Source organism: Alligator mississippiensis, chromosome 1 (assembly GCF_030867095.1).
Source record: "Alligator mississippiensis isolate rAllMis1 chromosome 1, rAllMis1, whole genome shotgun sequence".
In the NCBI taxonomy this organism is placed as follows: Eukaryota; Metazoa; Chordata; order Crocodylia; family Alligatoridae; genus Alligator; species Alligator mississippiensis.
Genome location: NC_081824.1, coordinates 469,163,058 through 469,179,568, shown reverse-complemented (window position 1 = coordinate 469,179,568; position 16,511 = coordinate 469,163,058). Strand labels below are relative to the sequence as shown.

General features: G+C 44.7%; 1 protein-coding gene across 2 annotated transcripts in view; it reads right to left on the bottom strand.

Moving 5' to 3' along the window:
• UVRAG (UV radiation resistance associated) overlaps nucleotides 1-11,649 on the bottom strand; it is a 143,590-nt gene extending 131,941 nt beyond the window's left edge. The window contains exon 1 of one of the 2 annotated variants that reach the window (XM_059722560.1): nucleotides 11,460-11,649. In XM_059722560.1, coding sequence (XP_059578543.1) covers nucleotides 11,460-11,519 — 60 coding nt within the window. In that variant the 5' untranslated portion in view covers nucleotides 11,520-11,649. The remainder of the gene's footprint in view (nucleotides 1-11,459) is intronic. The other variant, XM_014601517.3, reaches the window with a different exon arrangement.
• Between the last annotated feature and the right edge of the window lie 4,862 nt (nucleotides 11,650-16,511).

Genomic DNA, 16,511 nt, shown 5'->3' with positions numbered 1-16,511 from the left:
TGATCAGGCACTGTAAAGGTTAAGCATGCAAAAACATCTCCATTATAACCCTGTCTACCCATATCCTAGCTTCCCAGGACTAGGAAACACGGAAGCTTCATCCTTAAAAGCAAATCTACACCCACAGGCAATCAGGGAATTTAAGCAAAATCCTTCCATCTGTTTTAGCACTAATGGAGAACATAAGTATGCATGTAAGCTCTTTTTTTTTTTGCATACGGCTACAGCAAACATGGCTGAAATCCCAAACGTCACAAAACTAAACTTTCAAAGACAAATACATAACAGGTTAACAAACTTTACTTGCCACAGTTTGGAGTACTGGTCTTCTGCGGTCATGCATCTGTCAAGCACCCCTCCCAAAACATGCGTTGATGGTAACCAACTCTATGTCTTCACATCTGTAGAGAGCCTAAAGATAGGAGTTATGCACCATCTCTATTCACCTTAATGGAAGGACTCATGGCCACAAAACTAATTGCACCATGGATCACTTAAGCAGAAAATAGCCAAACTACTCTCCACAACTTACTGTCCCTTCTAGAGGCACCAAGAACTCCCACTGCAATCTTTTCAGTGCAGTTTCATGTTGTCAAATACATCTGCAGCACTGTGAATCAAGAATAAGGAATACTGTCAAATAGGCTGATTTACAAATTAAATGCTGTACTTATTCCACTTCGTTTTCTTAACGGAATTTACCAGGAGCGTTATAAGGGGTGGTGACCTCAAGTGGCAGCCATCACAGCTACCACTGGGGGCAAAGTGGTCTCCAGGACCCAAAACCCCACTGCTACCGCTTGGGGGGAAAAAGTTATGCCTCTGAAATTTCCCCTCACTTGTAAAATTTACCTAGAACTCCGAGAAAATGTCCAGATTTATGCAGCCGAGTGGCAGAAACCAGAGGACCTTGCAAGAGAATGTACCTGCAGTTTGCCAGCGAGTGTACAAGGCTTTAAAGCAAACAAGTGCCCAGTTTGAAAAAGGGAGCGCTAGGGAGTCTAATGTTATTAGATGCACGTAATAGTTAAAATAATTTAAATTGCATGCAGGTTCACAGACTACCTGCAATAAGCTTCAATTTAGAGAGACTCCATGAGAGCTATAGTCCCCCACAACTGACAAAAGATAGCTTGGATTAACAGCTTTATGCCAGCTAAATGAGGCAAATAGTAAGACTATGGCTGGTGTTAGCAGAAAGACTGACCAGAAGTGAACTTGCATGAAACTGTTAGCTCACTTGATCATAGGTTCGATCCACAGTTGGACTAGATGATCTCTTGAGGTCCCTTCCAGCCTTATTTCACTATAAATAGTAAAAAGTATACACTATTATCCATGGGGATGACAACTGGCCAACTACCTATCCAACATAAATGGCTTCCCACATTTACTGTGGGCATCTCAAATTATAACAGCTATATCACTTCAGTCTTCAAAGCATGCTCAAATAAAAAATGAAAACATTTATAGACACCTGTGGACATGGGTACCAGTAGAAGCATTTCAGAGGTAAGAGTACAACTGGTAAGCAGCAATTGTGAAGGGCACACTGAGTAATTTCTCACCAACCAGGCACTCATGGACTTCCAGCACCACTCCTATTCAACAAGTACTTGAACCCCCTGAGGAAGAGCAAGGCTAATAAGACTGCAGCACCACCGTAATGCCGACAACCAGTTATAGCTTCTTTCCAATTGTATCCAAGCATGGGTCAAGATTTTCCCATGTCACAAGTTGTGATCTGAGCATCATTTAGCAAAAGTGGAAACAGTCCAAGACTGATGTAATGCTGGCAGGTGTCAGCAACCTACAGTCCACAGAGCCGTGGCTTCAGCACTGGGAAGCTTGTTCCATGACATGCCACAGCTGGGCACCGGTGGGCTTTGTCTCATAGTTTCATAAGTTTCATAGGCATTAGGCCTGGAAGGGACCTCGGAAGATCATCGAGTCCAGCCCCCCGCCCAAAGGGCAGGACGTCAGCTGGGGTCATAGGATCCCAGCAAGATAAGCATCCAGTTTCATCTTGAAGGTGTTCAATGAAGGCACTTGAACAACCTCCGGTGGCAGGCTGTTCCAGACCTTGGGGGCTCGGACAGTAAAGAAATTCTTCCTTATGTCCAGCCTGAAACGATCTTGTAGTAGTTTGTGACCACTCGTCCTCGTCATCCCTTGGGGCGCTCTGGTGAACAAACGTTCCCCTAGATACTGGTGGTCACCCCTGATAAACTTGTAGGTGGCCATCAGATCACCCCTGAGCCTGCGCTTTTCCAAGCTAAAGAGCCCCAGGGCTCTCAGCCTGTCATCGTAGGGTCTGCTTCCCTGACCTCTGATCATGCGCGTGGCTCTTGTCGGAGGGAGGCTTTTGCCATGCTGCAGAGCTAACCTGCAGGGAGAAGTGTAAGCAGCAGCCAGGTCCCAATGCCTGCCCACCCCTAACCCAAGCTGCATCATTCTGGTCCCCACACCAGAAAACACTGCCAACCCCTGGCTCAAAGAAAGCAGTGAGAGAAGTACCACGTGGGTGATACCAGCAACAATGGGAAAGCACAGTTCTTTCTAGTTTTAGAGAAACTGGAGCTCCTCAGACATTTCCAATTTTGGGCAAGAATCATCAAATCCTGAGCTCTCAAAATTCATTAGTTTTAAAGTGGGCCTTCTATATATACTTCAGAGGACCTGCGCATCATTTATTAAAGTGATAATGAATTCAAGGGCAGGGACACAGGCGTTTAGAGCCCTTTCAAGAGGAGAACATGTCAAAAGCAGCAGCGGGTACATTGGTTCCCTTTTCAAAAGGGTTCCAAGTATTTGCTGTTCACACAACAAGGGTAATTTGTCAGACACCTTTTCCTGGCATATTCTACAGCAGGGGCATCAAACTCATCCAGTCTCATGAGCCAGATGAGGTGAGAAGGGCCAGTCTGCAGGCTGGATCAGACCCACAGGCCAGCCCCATGCACCAGAGCAAGCATGCAGGGTCAATCATGCAGCATGTGCCCCAGACCAGCTTTGTGTGCTACAAAGCAGGCATGCGCTGGCACCAGTCAGGGGCTCACTCATGGAAAAAGCACAGGGAGCATGCTACATGTGGCATCCTACCAGACAAGGCCTGTGCACTGGCTTTGGTGCGTAAGGCCACTTCATGTGAGCCCTGGAGCAAGTGTGCAGGGCCGGTTCAGCAGGGTGCTGCATGCAGCTCATGCCCTGGATCAGACCCATGTTACATGCAGCGTGTAAACTGGGTCCAGCCTCACATACTAGGTGCATGCACCACGCTAGTCTGGGGCTTATGCGACACGTAGGACTGACCCAGTCATATGCTACGCTCAACGCCCACCCCAGACCAGTCCTGCATAGGCACCACATACAACACTACCCATGCCAGCCATGCACTCCACACACAGTACATGGGACCATAGCCAGCACACGCAGCATGCAGGGTCCATCCGAGATTAATGGGCCAAAGCATAGGACTCTGTGGGTGATATCTTTAACAACCATGTGCTACAGTACAGTCTTAACTTTGTGGTTCCTGACTTGAGTCTTCAAAGGCCTCCAAAAAAAAAAAAAAAAGCTGAATGAACTAATCCTTCAGCATCTTGAGTCAGGCTCTTAAACTCCTGTGCCTTTTTATTTATTTATTTTTTAAACATTTTTCTGCAAGTGCATCAGGTTTGCACTTACATCTGAGCTTTGTACCTTTGTACTCTCAGGAATTTAGCATGAAAACAAGTTAATGCAATGTGTTTAGCATGTGATTTGCAAACAAAAAAAGAGAACGAGAAAATTATTTTCACAAGCATGAGTCAAGTACTCTTAAAAATCTAAAAGAAATACAATTGTAGCTTTCAGTCAACAAGCAGTTATCTAGCTCTTCAACAGCAGAGTGCATTTCTCTCTTTTTTGAAGAAAGCAAGATGTCTTTACATTTAAAGAATATATGAAGAGTTTTTGAAAACTAAACAAAGTTCACCTTTGAACGCACAGTCTGAACTAAAGCATGTCAGAATGAGATAGCTGCAAAGACCTCTCTATTGCTGTCACTGCTATTTCTTTTAACTCACTTATTTCTGTAAAGTTGCTGCAAGGGGAAGCATTTCTATTAATTCATAGGCAATTAATTGAGGGCAAGCCAGCAAGAAGGATCCACCCAATTAACATACTGAAAGATTTGCCTAAGCAGACGTTTTACAAGCATTGGTAGATATTAACTCGGATACAGAGGGAACCTGAAAAGGGAAGAAAAGTAGCTGCTGCTTGAGGAGGACCCAGGTGACAATAACAGATGAAGCAGGTACTTGGGTATATCTAGAACCTGGAAGAGCCCTTCGTTGGGTCAAACCAGCATTTGTGAAGGAAAGGGACGTAAGTTTTGACACTAATGGACCTCACAAGACCACTATCTTGGTCTTCAGCGCAGACGATATAATCCCCAATTACAATGGAGAACTTAACACAGATTTCAAAAACTATATAGGTTTGCTACCTCCTCAGAGCAAAAATGAGCTATTGCATCACTTGTTCCCTTCTCTGGCCTTGGTTTAATGCCCCCTTTTCTCTGCTGTACATAAACAGCTGCCCACCAGGCTACTCTTGTACAGTTCTTTACTTTCAAATGTCTCTTCAGCACAGCACAATCTCTGAGCACTGATCTCTGCAGCCAAGAGCAAATCTTTTCCCCCCTGCCACGACGGGCCAGGGTACATATCGTGGTGCCCTGTGACCAGTGGGGTCCCTCAGGGGTCTCTCCTAGGGCCCTTACTTTTTAACATCTTCATCGATGATGTAGACCATGGTGTCAGAAGCGGACTGGCCAAGTTTGCCGACAACACCAAACTCTGGGGTAAAGCATCCATACCTGAGGGCAGATGGGTGATCCAGGCAGCTCTTGACAGGCTCATGAAATGAACAGATGAGAACCTGATGGCGTTTAACACTGAAAAATGAAAGGTTGTCCACCTTTGGAGGAAAAACCTGCAGCATGCTTATAGGCCCGGCAGTGCTACATTGGCTAGCACTACAGCTGAAAGGGACTCGGGGGTCATGATTGACCGATGAACATGAGCCTTCAATGTGGTGCTGCAGTTAGTAAAGCGAGCAAAACGCTGGCTTGAATCCATAGATGCTGGGTCAAGCAAATCCCAGGACGTCATTCTCCCATTGTACTCGGACTTAGTGAGGCCGCAGCTGGAGTACTGCACCCAGTTTTGTGCTCCACAATTCAAAAAGGATGTGAAGAAGCTTGAGAGAGTGCAGAGGAGAGCCATGCACATGATTAGAGGGCAGGAAAACAGACCTTATGACGAGAGGCTGAGAGCCACGAGGCTCTTCAGCCTGGAAAAGCGCAGGCTCAGGGGTGATCTGGTGACCACCTATAAGTTTATTAGGGGTGTTCCCCAGGATCTGGGGGAAATTCTGTTCACCAGAGCGTCCCAAAGGATGACAAGGTTGAACTGTCACAAACTCCTCTGCGACCGTTTCAGGCTGGACATAAGGAAAAACTTCTTTACTGTCTGAGCCCCCAAGGTTTGGAATAGATTGCTGCCGGAGGTGGTCCAAGCACCTACTCTGAACGCCTTCAAGACACTTTTGAATGTTTATCTTGCTGGGATCCTATGATCCCTAAAGACTTCCTGCCCCTGGGCAGGAGGCTGGACTCGATGACCCCCGGGGTCCCTTTCAGCCCGAATGTCTATGAAATCTGTACCATCCAAAGAGTGCCTCAAACTAGCAAACATGTTAAGACATCCAAAGATACTAATTAGCTTATAGCTAATTATATGCATCCCACTTCAGTCTGCTGCACCCAACTGATACAGCACAACAGGGTACACAAAGTTTCTAGCCCCAGCTGGAACAAGCCGCATTAAAGAGCTAGACTAATAGCTATAATCTCCTAACACAGATGCAGCTTTCTGAGTATAAAAGACTGCTCTGTACCACTATGAAACGGCATTCCCAGAGAGCAAGAGGGACCCCTATACTGGCTACACTGATAAAACTACATCCACACCCAAGCTCTGACTGATAGGGATGTTTTAGTGAAGGCAGCTATTTTCTTCTGTACTACACCAGTAAAACCTTTAAGTGCAGACCAGGCAAAAGAGAAGTGAAAACTATTTAAATATGGAACTTCCTTTGTCATTCGGTCTTCCCCTCCAGGATTTAGTCCTATTTCCTCTTTCATACAAAAGCTATTCTGTCCCTGCACCAGTAGGAAGCCAAGACTATCATCTATTTTTACCAGGGGACAACAGAAGTGTTATGCGACTTACAACACAGAGACTCCCTTAGCCATCAGCTCTCTCTTAGATAGGAATGAAGAGCACATTGCAAACTTGCTCCCAAGCAGGGACAGCATGGAAAAGTAGAGAACCTTTCATTCATGTTAATAAAGCACCCCCAAAAATTATCTGGCCAACCCAAACTCCCCTCATTTAACTCCTTAAGAACTTTTCTGCCATTCTAATTATAAGGGAAATAAAGTTGAGCATATTATCCATCTAAAAAGAATAGCTGTGAAATGTTAACCCTTGATAAAATTATTCTTTTCTTAACATTGTCATCTATTCTTTATACCTCCTTAAGGAATCACATCCAACTTTAAACTGTACAGCCTTCAGGTTAAACAATGCACTTGCATTTTTGTCATCTGCCTAGCAGATTTTTGGAGTCAGCTAGTAACACATGTAAACTCAACCAATTATTTAAACTTATAAGGCAGAGGGAAAACTATAATTCAAGAGAACAGACTCCAGAGTGCTGCATTTCAGCAGCAGCTTTAATAGATTAACATAATCTTTATTATAAATGGTTTGAACTGAAGATCCCAGGGAATGGTTCAATAAGTATATGCTTCAGGTTTAATGCCCTCAGCAATCTTGGAACCAGAAGTGAATCCCAAAAGGCTCATGGACTGCATACATGTAGCTTGACATGTTGGGGTCTAACATGACAACAGGCAAAAAACATGCTTCTCTGGTCCCTTTTGTAAGACAAGGGAAGGAATCATATCTCTTGCTCACCACCAGTTCAGAACATAGGACTGGAAACAAATTTCTGGGCCAAAAAAATCCAGCCTCCTGTTCGTGCAGGCAACCATGTCATGTAACTTCTTTTATAAAGTGATCAAAATCCACGCTGTTTTCTGCTCTGATGGTTAGAGACGTGGTAGTTTCTAGTCTACATTTCACTTTTCAGTGAGGACACCTCTAGACCTCATCCTAGGAAGTAGTTTAGGACCTTTCTTAATTATGCACTACAATTCTGCACATGCAGCACACATGTTGAACCCTACTGCAAATTGTCTCTGTTATTTGTTTCTTTATTCATTATACAATTGACGAGAGAAATGACAACAGAATTCAAGAAACACCAACTTGAAGCTGGTGGTTCTGGCACAAAGTTAAGAGCTAGGGATTACTTTAAATCAGTGATTCTCAACCAGGGCGCTACGGCACCCTGGGGTGTTGAAAGATCCTTTGAAGGGTGCCAAGAGGTGTGAGGAGATAAGTAGGTAAATGAAAGCTCAGACCTGTCCCTGCCTGACCGATCCCTTCCCTCCACAGCAAGGAAGTTAAGTATTGTCATATATAAATTAAGTTTTTGAAATTGGCTATCACTCTTTTTACAAGACTGATGGAGGGGTGTCTCCAAGCCAATGAGGGTGAGAACCACTGCTTCAGGTTAAAAGCCTCAGTGGTGTACCTGTAGGTGCTAATCTGCTCCAACACGCTGGAGGAACACTCGCCCACTACACTGATGACAGCCTCGAAAATATGAACAACCACCTCCCTTCAAAACCATGAAAACAGGCAGAGACTTAGAAAAACTGACACCATCAAAAAAAATAAATGTTTCTCTCTGCACTTCACACAGCCCCACCCCCCCCCAAACACACACACACACAGGATGGACCACACTATACACCAATGTACAAACTTAAAAAACAAATGAAAAGAGTAAAATTGTCTAATACTTCTTTTACAGAAAGTTGTTGTTACTTAAGAAAAACAGAAACTCCAACATTAGGCTGACCACAATCCTTCAGAGTTGTAACTTATATGAAATGATTCTCTCTTATACACATTACTGCAGCTGATGACACTACCAGAAAATTAATCAAAGAAAAAAATTGCAAGCCTTCAGCTAGCATCTCACAATTCATTAACATTTCCAATCTTTCCATACTGAAATCAGTAACAGACCTCTCATCAGTTTCAGCAGAAAGAGAAGTGAGCTAGAAAGGCTGGAAATAACTGTGAAAAGGGACTTTCCTGCTTCTAAATAACGACATGCAACATCCCTTTTGATCAAGAATCAGTAATTAGTACAGAAACGTTCAACAGATCACTTGACGGCAGTATGACTGACTCTGGATGTTAAAACAGCATTTTTGTTCAAATCCCTCCTACTGGAATACACAAAGTCTTATTCATTCCTCTAACTGTGTTATGTATGACAGGACTGAAAACTGTGCTTTTAAGCTATTATGACGAGAACTAGAAAGGGAACCAGTGCCCCTCTTGACCCATGCCACTTGCTCCATGCAGGCTCAGGGAGATCTGGAGTAGCCGAATGCTCCTTTTTCCAAAATGGAATTATTTTAGAGAGGAGCCTATCACTTTGGTTAGGTCCATTTAGATTATTTCTCAACCAGACAACAAGCAGCTGACAGTTCGCCACCATCATAGAAACTATGATCAGAGCTCAGAGTTCAAGGGTGCAACTCTCCAGGATAACCATGCCAGCAAATCCTCTCAGTGCAGCTGAAACTGAATAAGCAATATTATAAAAAGGACTCTCTCAGTACTACTGCAACAATATTAAGTTTTGAGTGATTTTGTTTGTTTGCTTTGTTTTGTTACTGGCACAGCTACCTGTTATTAGGGACTTTTTTGTGCATTCCCTAACAAATGGCAGGAAAACAGACTAAACACAAAGGACATCCTCACATGCTCAGTCAGGCAGTGATGCAATTTGAAACATTTATTATTTCCCAAGATTAACAGACATGAGCCAGATTACCACGTCTCTTGTCTTTACAATAAAAGTGTAGCACTGAGTGTGCTAGTAGCACCAAAGTGCTGGAACAGGAGTCAGGTGCACTCTGCATTAGCAGGTGAGACTATTGCCCTGCATGCTGTACTGCACTCAAAGCAGTCTGATATCTCTTACCAGTCAGAAAGCGTTTTCCACCTTATTTCTCACAGGGAGGGAGCCAACATAACCATGAGAAGCTGGATGAGATTTAGATCTAGATTTCAAAATTGTGTATTTGGCAGCCGTGTTGGTCTGAGACAAAAAGAAATGTAAAATTCTAGATGAGACCTTTTATTAGACCCGCTAAGAAACAAGAATTTTTGCACGATTTCTTAGCAGGTCTAATACAAGGTCTCCTCTCTGAACCAAGAGTTTTACAGTTTTGCGTTTCAAAATTGCGATTAGACATTAAGAAAAAAATTCTGCTTCACCTACCTCCCAAAAAACCGGAGTTTTACAAGCTTCGTCACTTTTGCTTATTACTACTATTGGCATTTTTGTGAAAGAAATGTAAGCTTTTTTTTTTTTTTTTTTATAAGCTGTTAGCACTTTCATGAAAGACATTTTTCACCACCGTATAAATTATAGACAACTCTACATATCAGACAACTCTGGATATTACAATTAAGACTCTGAACCAGGATTCGGGAGCACTTTCGTGAAAGACATTTTTCACCGCCGTATAAATTATAGACAACTCTGGATATTATAATTAAGACTCCAAACCAGGATTCGGGAGCACTTTCGTGAAGGACATTGTTCACTGCTGTATAAATTATAGACAACTCTGGATATTAGACAACTCTGGATATGACGATTAAGGCTCTGAACCAGGATTCGGGAGCACTTTCACGAGAGACATTTTTCACCGCCGTATAAATTATAGACAACTCTGGATATTAGGCAACTCTGGATATTATAATTAAGACTCCAAACCAGGATACGGGAGCACTTTCGTGAAGGACATTGTTCACTGCTGTATAAATTATAGACAACTCTGGATAATCGTCATATCCAGAGTTGTCTAATAAGGCTCTGAGCCAGGATTTGGGAGCACTTTCACGAGACATTTTTCACCGCCGTATAAATTATAGACAACTCTGGATATTATAATTAAGACTCTGAACCAGGATTCGGGAGCACTTTCGTGAAAGACATTTTTCACCGCCGTATAAATTATAGACAACTCTGGATATTAGGCAACTCTGGATATTATAATTAAGACTCCAAACCAGGATTCGGGAGCACTTTCGTGAAGGACATTGTTCACTGCTGTATAAATTATAGACAACTCTGGATATTAGACAACTCTGGATATGACGATTAAGGCTCTGAACCAGGATTCGGAAGCACTTTCACGAGAGACATTTTTCACCGCCGTATAAATTATAGACAACTCTGGATATGACGATTAAGACTCTGAACCAGGATTCGGGAGCACTTTCGTGAAAGACATTGTTCACTGCTGTATAAATTATAGACAACTCTGGATATTATAATTAAGACTCTGAACCAGGATTCGGGAGCACTTTCGTGAAAGACATTGTTCACTGCTGTATAAATTATAGACAACTCTGGATATTAGACAACTCTGGATATGACGATTATGGCTCTGAACCAGGATTCGGGAGCACTTTCGTGAAAGACATTTTTCACTGCCGTATAAATTATAGACAACTCTGGATATCAGGCAACTCTAGATATGACGATTAAGACTCTGAACCAGGATTCGGGAGCTCAGATTCAGATCCAAGCTCCTCAAACGAGTCATTTAGCTTCTGCCTTCAAACCCTCAGCTTTGGCTTCTACGTTGCAGCCGTCTCTTTCCCTCGTAGTTCCTAGTCCTCTAATACTTTAACTAGCTGTTAAGCCAAACCCACTGGAGAATAATACCTCATAATCTGAGCCCTCCAAGTACCAGATCAAACAAAGGGGTGTATTTCTAGGCCCATGTGAAAACCGTAACGTGTTATCCCGTTGCCTCCTCACCCGTTCGCTTCCTGTGAATATTACCCAATATATTTGCTTCCAATATTATTATTTTTGCTGCGAATATTGCACAACGTTTCCTTAAAAGCGCGGTCATTTCTGCTCCTAGAAAGCAAATACACGCGACGCATGTTTCATTCATTGGAAAGGAGGGAAAGGGGGGAATTTCCCCCACCCAAAAAAATAATCAAATATTTTGAAGGATTTACTTATTTCTTGCCGCTAAGCCAGAAGGGGGTAGAAGGTATTTAAGTTGCCAGTCCCTCCCATACATCTCCCTTATTCAGGCTCGTATGCGGGTCCCTTCACCCAGTGCCCTCCACAACCCGCTCAGCAAACAGGGGCAGCGGGCAACCTTTGGCCTGCCCCACCCCCTACGAGCACGCCACTCTCCTCACCCCACTGCCCCAGCCCAGCCCCGCTACCTGCTGCGAGGGCAGCTCCACGTGCCAGGCGCGGTTGGCGGGGCCGGCGGCCGAGCTCATGGCGGCGGCAGGCAGCGGCCCGGCAGCGCCTGCGCATCAGGGCCGCCCGGGCAGGCGGGGGTTAATGACGGCCGGCGCCGACACCGGGCCGGACCGCCGCCGGCGGAGCCATATTACCGCAGTGCTCAGGGAGGAGGGGCGGGGCGGGGCGGGGCGCGCGGCCCGCCCATTGGCCCCGCAGGAGGAGAGGCGGGACGGCTATTGGCGGCGCGGGCCGCCCATCGCAGGGGCTTTGTCGAACCGCCGAAAGGGGCCCGCCCCCGCCGGTTTCTGGATTGGCTGAGCGGCTCCTTGTGGGCGGCATCAAAAAGGAGGAAGCTGGCTCGGATTGGGTCGCGGGGCTGTGATGGGCAGGCGCCCCGTCACGTGGGGGAGCTGTTTTGGTCACGTGCCGCCGAGCGCGAGCGTTCGCGGGGAGGAGGGCGGGGGCGCCGTCGTCGTGGCAACGGAGGAGAGCGGGCAGCCGGGCCTGGCCGGCGAGGTCTCCCAGCATGCATTGCGCGCCAGCCCCAGGTGATCTCACCACGGGGCTGCTCCCAGCATGCACTGCGGCTTTGAAGGGGACAGCTCCCAGCATGCACTGCGTGCCAGCCCCTTACGATCTTACTGATAGAGGGGCCAGGCTTCCCTTGGGAATGAACTGCTCCCAGCATGCACTGCGGTCTTAAAAGTGCCTGTTCCCAGCATGCACTGAGGTGTTAAAGAGGCCTGCTCCCAGCATGCACTGCGTGCCAGCCCCTGACTTGGGGACCAGGCTTCCCTTGGGAACGGACTGCTCCCAGCATGCACTGCGGGCTTGAAAGTGCCTGTTCCCAGCATGCACTGAGGCATTAAAGAGGCCTGCTCCCAGTGTGCACTGGGGCCTGGAAGAGGCCTGCTCCCAGCATGCACTGGGCTAGGGGCAGAGTTAAGGTTGTCCTTGATTATCACCTGTATTCGTATTTTTTTATTCTCGCCTCCAGTATAACAAGCTTTCTTGGGCCTGGTTCTCAAATGGGGAGTACTGAAAGGCAGTCTAGAGGCGCACCTTAGAGGCTAACTGAATCAGAGGTGCATAACCTTTCATAAGCCACCTCACAAAAGCATCTCTCTGTCTTTCTCTCTGGCTGCACGTTACATTTATTACGCCATTGTGGCGACTCTTTGTCATCAGACCCTGAAGTCAGCATCCTAGGCCTCAGGGTTGGCGTAGGGATCAGGGCGGTCAGGCTGATGGCCTAAGCCTGCGCTGTACCCACAGTTGTGGAGGTGGATGCCCCCTGAGGGTAACACATGAGCCATAACCCTGAGTCGGGGCAGCAGCACGAAGACCTAACGGCTGGCGAGCGGACGGGGTGTAGGGGAGGCGGAGCCCCAAGAACCACCGTGGCGAACCCGTGAGTATCCCGTCTTCGGGTCCAGGAGGAAGGAACACCACTGAACCCCTTCTTCTTTACATTTTCCATCAAGTCGTGGCAGGCGAGTTGAGGGACCCAGACCACGGAGCGGGAATGTACTCACAGCGCCAACTGGGGGCGCCAGAGCCATTCACTGGTGAATCGTGGACTCCGTTTAGACCGGCCCTAGGGACAAAGTAAGAGTGGCCACTCGTGCAAAGTAATTACCACACAATTCATTGGTTAATCAGGCCATATATTTAGACCAGCCACACGCGCAAAGTAATCATCACACACTCAAAATGACTCCAGCTATAAAAATAGTCAACTAGCTACAAAGTTAGTGCTTGAAAATGTGTCACAACTCTATAGGTGATTTCTATCCAACTTTAATTTGAGCATGTAGTAGGGCCCTCTGGTCTCACAGCTTTCAATCTCCTCTCGTCTTACACCGTCTCCGTCCACCATGGCACATCTTCGCCTATCTCACCCCGATCAGTTCTTACGTTCACTTCCCATCGTTGCCTTGGTCTGCCTCAAGGTCCGATACTCTCCACCGCAGCATCCAAAACCCTCCTCATATGTCTTCTCTCATCGCTTCTTGCTATGTACCCTGACCATGTCGTTCTCTGCACTCCTATCTTGCTCAGGACATCCAATCTTTTGTAAAGCTCTGCAAGCTCTTGATCATGTCTTCTGCATACGCTGTTTGCTCGCACTGCACCAAATATTTTCTTGAAGTACTTTTCTTTCAAGTGCTCACAGCCTTTTTCCATTTGCCTTTGTCAAGCATTCAGGATTCACATCCATAGAAAAGCGCAAATTGAACAATTGAACTGTAAAGCTGGATGTTAAGATTTCTTAAGGTTTGATCTAGGCCAACAGGCATATACTAGCATTGCACATTCTTGCCATGTAGTCTTCAGCCATTTGATTGTCCTCAGTAATTATTGTTCCTAAATATTTAAATTTCTCTACCTTTTCCATATTGTCAGTCCCTAGCCATATCTTCCTGAGATTTATTGATTCCTTGCTGACATTGATAGCAAGCCTAGCATCTTTGGCATTTGACTTATGATATCTGTATGCACCTCTGATTCAGTTAGTCTATAAGATCTACCATACCTCCTGCCTGACTTAAGACTAACACAACTAACTACCTCTGTCCATTTACAGGCAACCCCCACTTAACGCTGTTTTGCTTAGCGCTATTTTGCTATAACGCTTGTGTTAAATTGATACCTGATTCCACCTAGCACTCAGTGTATTTCATTATAACATTCGCAGTCACTATCTTGGGTCATTAAAAACACTTGTGGTCACCATCTTGGGTCGTCAGAAACTTTTGCTTTCGCTTACCTCTGTTTTCGCTTAACGCTCGGTTTTTCAGGAACCAATTAAGAGCGCTAAGCAGGGGTTACCTGTATGTTGAAAGGAAAACTGATAAAATGTCTGAACAGGAAAACAACAGCAATGGGATAGTATTAACAATAAGTTAACATATCCAGAAATAAGAACTTGTTGATGGGAATTCTGCTGACTTCAATGGCCTTAGGTTCTTTTTATTCTGGGAGCAGGAGCCTAAGAAATACACCCAGCAATACAAAACCTGTGACACAACTGAAAGAGCTGACTATAATTCAAAGACGCTGCCCTTTGCTTCCTCGTTTGGTCAAAGAGTGTGTTGCTGCAGGCTCCAAAACAGTCAATACATAAGGTACCACATTACCTGTAATACTGAAATGAGCTGAGGATGGAGTTTCAGTCTTACACTTTAATTTCATGACTTTTGACAGATCAAGTCTGCCCCCATGTATTGTACATAGCTACTGAACTTGAAGACAAAATGAATACAGAGATATTTCATGTCATATTATGTAGGTGGTCAAACAAGAAAATCACAATTCTCTCTTCTGGCCTTAAAATCATGAACTTATGATTAGATATGGCTTGGTAGACTGAACTAAAATAGCAAGAATGCATTATGAATACATTTAATCAGAGCACTTGTAAATCTCCTTGAGCACAGACTGTGTCTTCTATGTTTTGTAAAATGCCAACCACTCAGAAGGCACCTAAATAACTAACAAAACCTGATAGCACAGTGCTGAAAATCTTGGCCATATATTTGACTTGACATAGGAGCCTTTGTAAAGGGTTGAAGACTTAGCAAAATGTAATTCTAAATTTCAACCAAACAGGGAAGCTAATTGTTATCCACTCATGTATGTTTGATGACCCTGGAAATGACTAAATTAAGAAGGGAGGCAGTGCCAGTTTTTGATCTGATTTTATCAAATGCGTAGATATGCAGCACTTGCAACTCCATTCCCAAATCCTCAGTCCTGCTCTCACACAAATGCAATGTATTGCAACACCAAATATGTTTACAAAATAATCACATGACTTTCAGGCAAGGGATCGAAATGCTTAACAAGCTTATGTGTCTTGTGTTCGTAGAAAATTTAAGCTCACCAAATCTCCCTGATAAGAGAGCTATTCACTTTAGTCATAACCCTGGCCAGAAACCATTTCTTCTAGTCACTTTTTGGAAAACAAAGCCAGGAAAGAATTAGAATGATTGTTAAAAGAATTATAAGTAGCATTTTTAATGGAATAGAATATACCATTCTATAGAAGAAAATATATTTCATGTCTCAAAAACTACTCAGGCAAATTGGATGACAGAGCACTGAAGTTAGCCAGAAGTGGTGTTAGGGATCTATTATGTATGGTCTTTTTCGGAGCCATTAATTGATCAGTTAGTTGACACACTGTTGAGAGCAGAGCTATCAGAGGGTTCTGTGGGGTTCCCAACCACAGACCATTATTTACATCCCACAGCATGTTTTGCAAGATCAGATGTGGTAATGCCAGTGCTTTGGCTAAATTCCAGTTCTACCTTTAATTCTCTGCCCACAGATTCAGTTAGATCTAATATTCTTCATTTTCTGTCTCTAAAATGTTGTATGACATTGGTGTGGGCTATTAAACCTTCACTACGCTTCACTAGAAAACAACTGTGTTTCACTGAAAGATAAAATAATTATTGTGTAGGGGATCACATACAGAATTACCCCTTTATGCACACATTTTACTCTAAGATGTGAAGTTACTGCAACTGCTTGTGCAATTTAGGCACATGAATGTACAGATGTATCTGCTCATGGAATAGGACAAGCAAAGTTCTGAACATCTGGGCTGGGGACAGAAATCACACATAAACTGGTATAAGCGATCCGTAATACAACAGAAGTTCAGTGCACATAAAATGCTTTCAGAGTTGACGAAACAGATTTAAGATAAACCTGGATGGATGTGTGGATGTAGTATCAGACTTAACTGATTTAAATTAAATTGGTTTATTGAACTTCTGCCCCAGATCCCCTCCAGATTCAAGTTAACTCACAGTCCCCCAGCATCCCAGGATGCTTTGTACCGGCCCCCCCACCCCACAGGGTGGGCAGGCTACCCTTGGCTAAAGCCGTCTGCTCCAGCCAAGCAGGGAGGCATGTTCTAGCACCCCCTGGCTTCTGCCCTGGGCCACTGCAGGCAGATGGCTGCATTTCTGGAATCAAAAGTGAACATCTGTTCACTTGCTTATTGGTTCAGGACT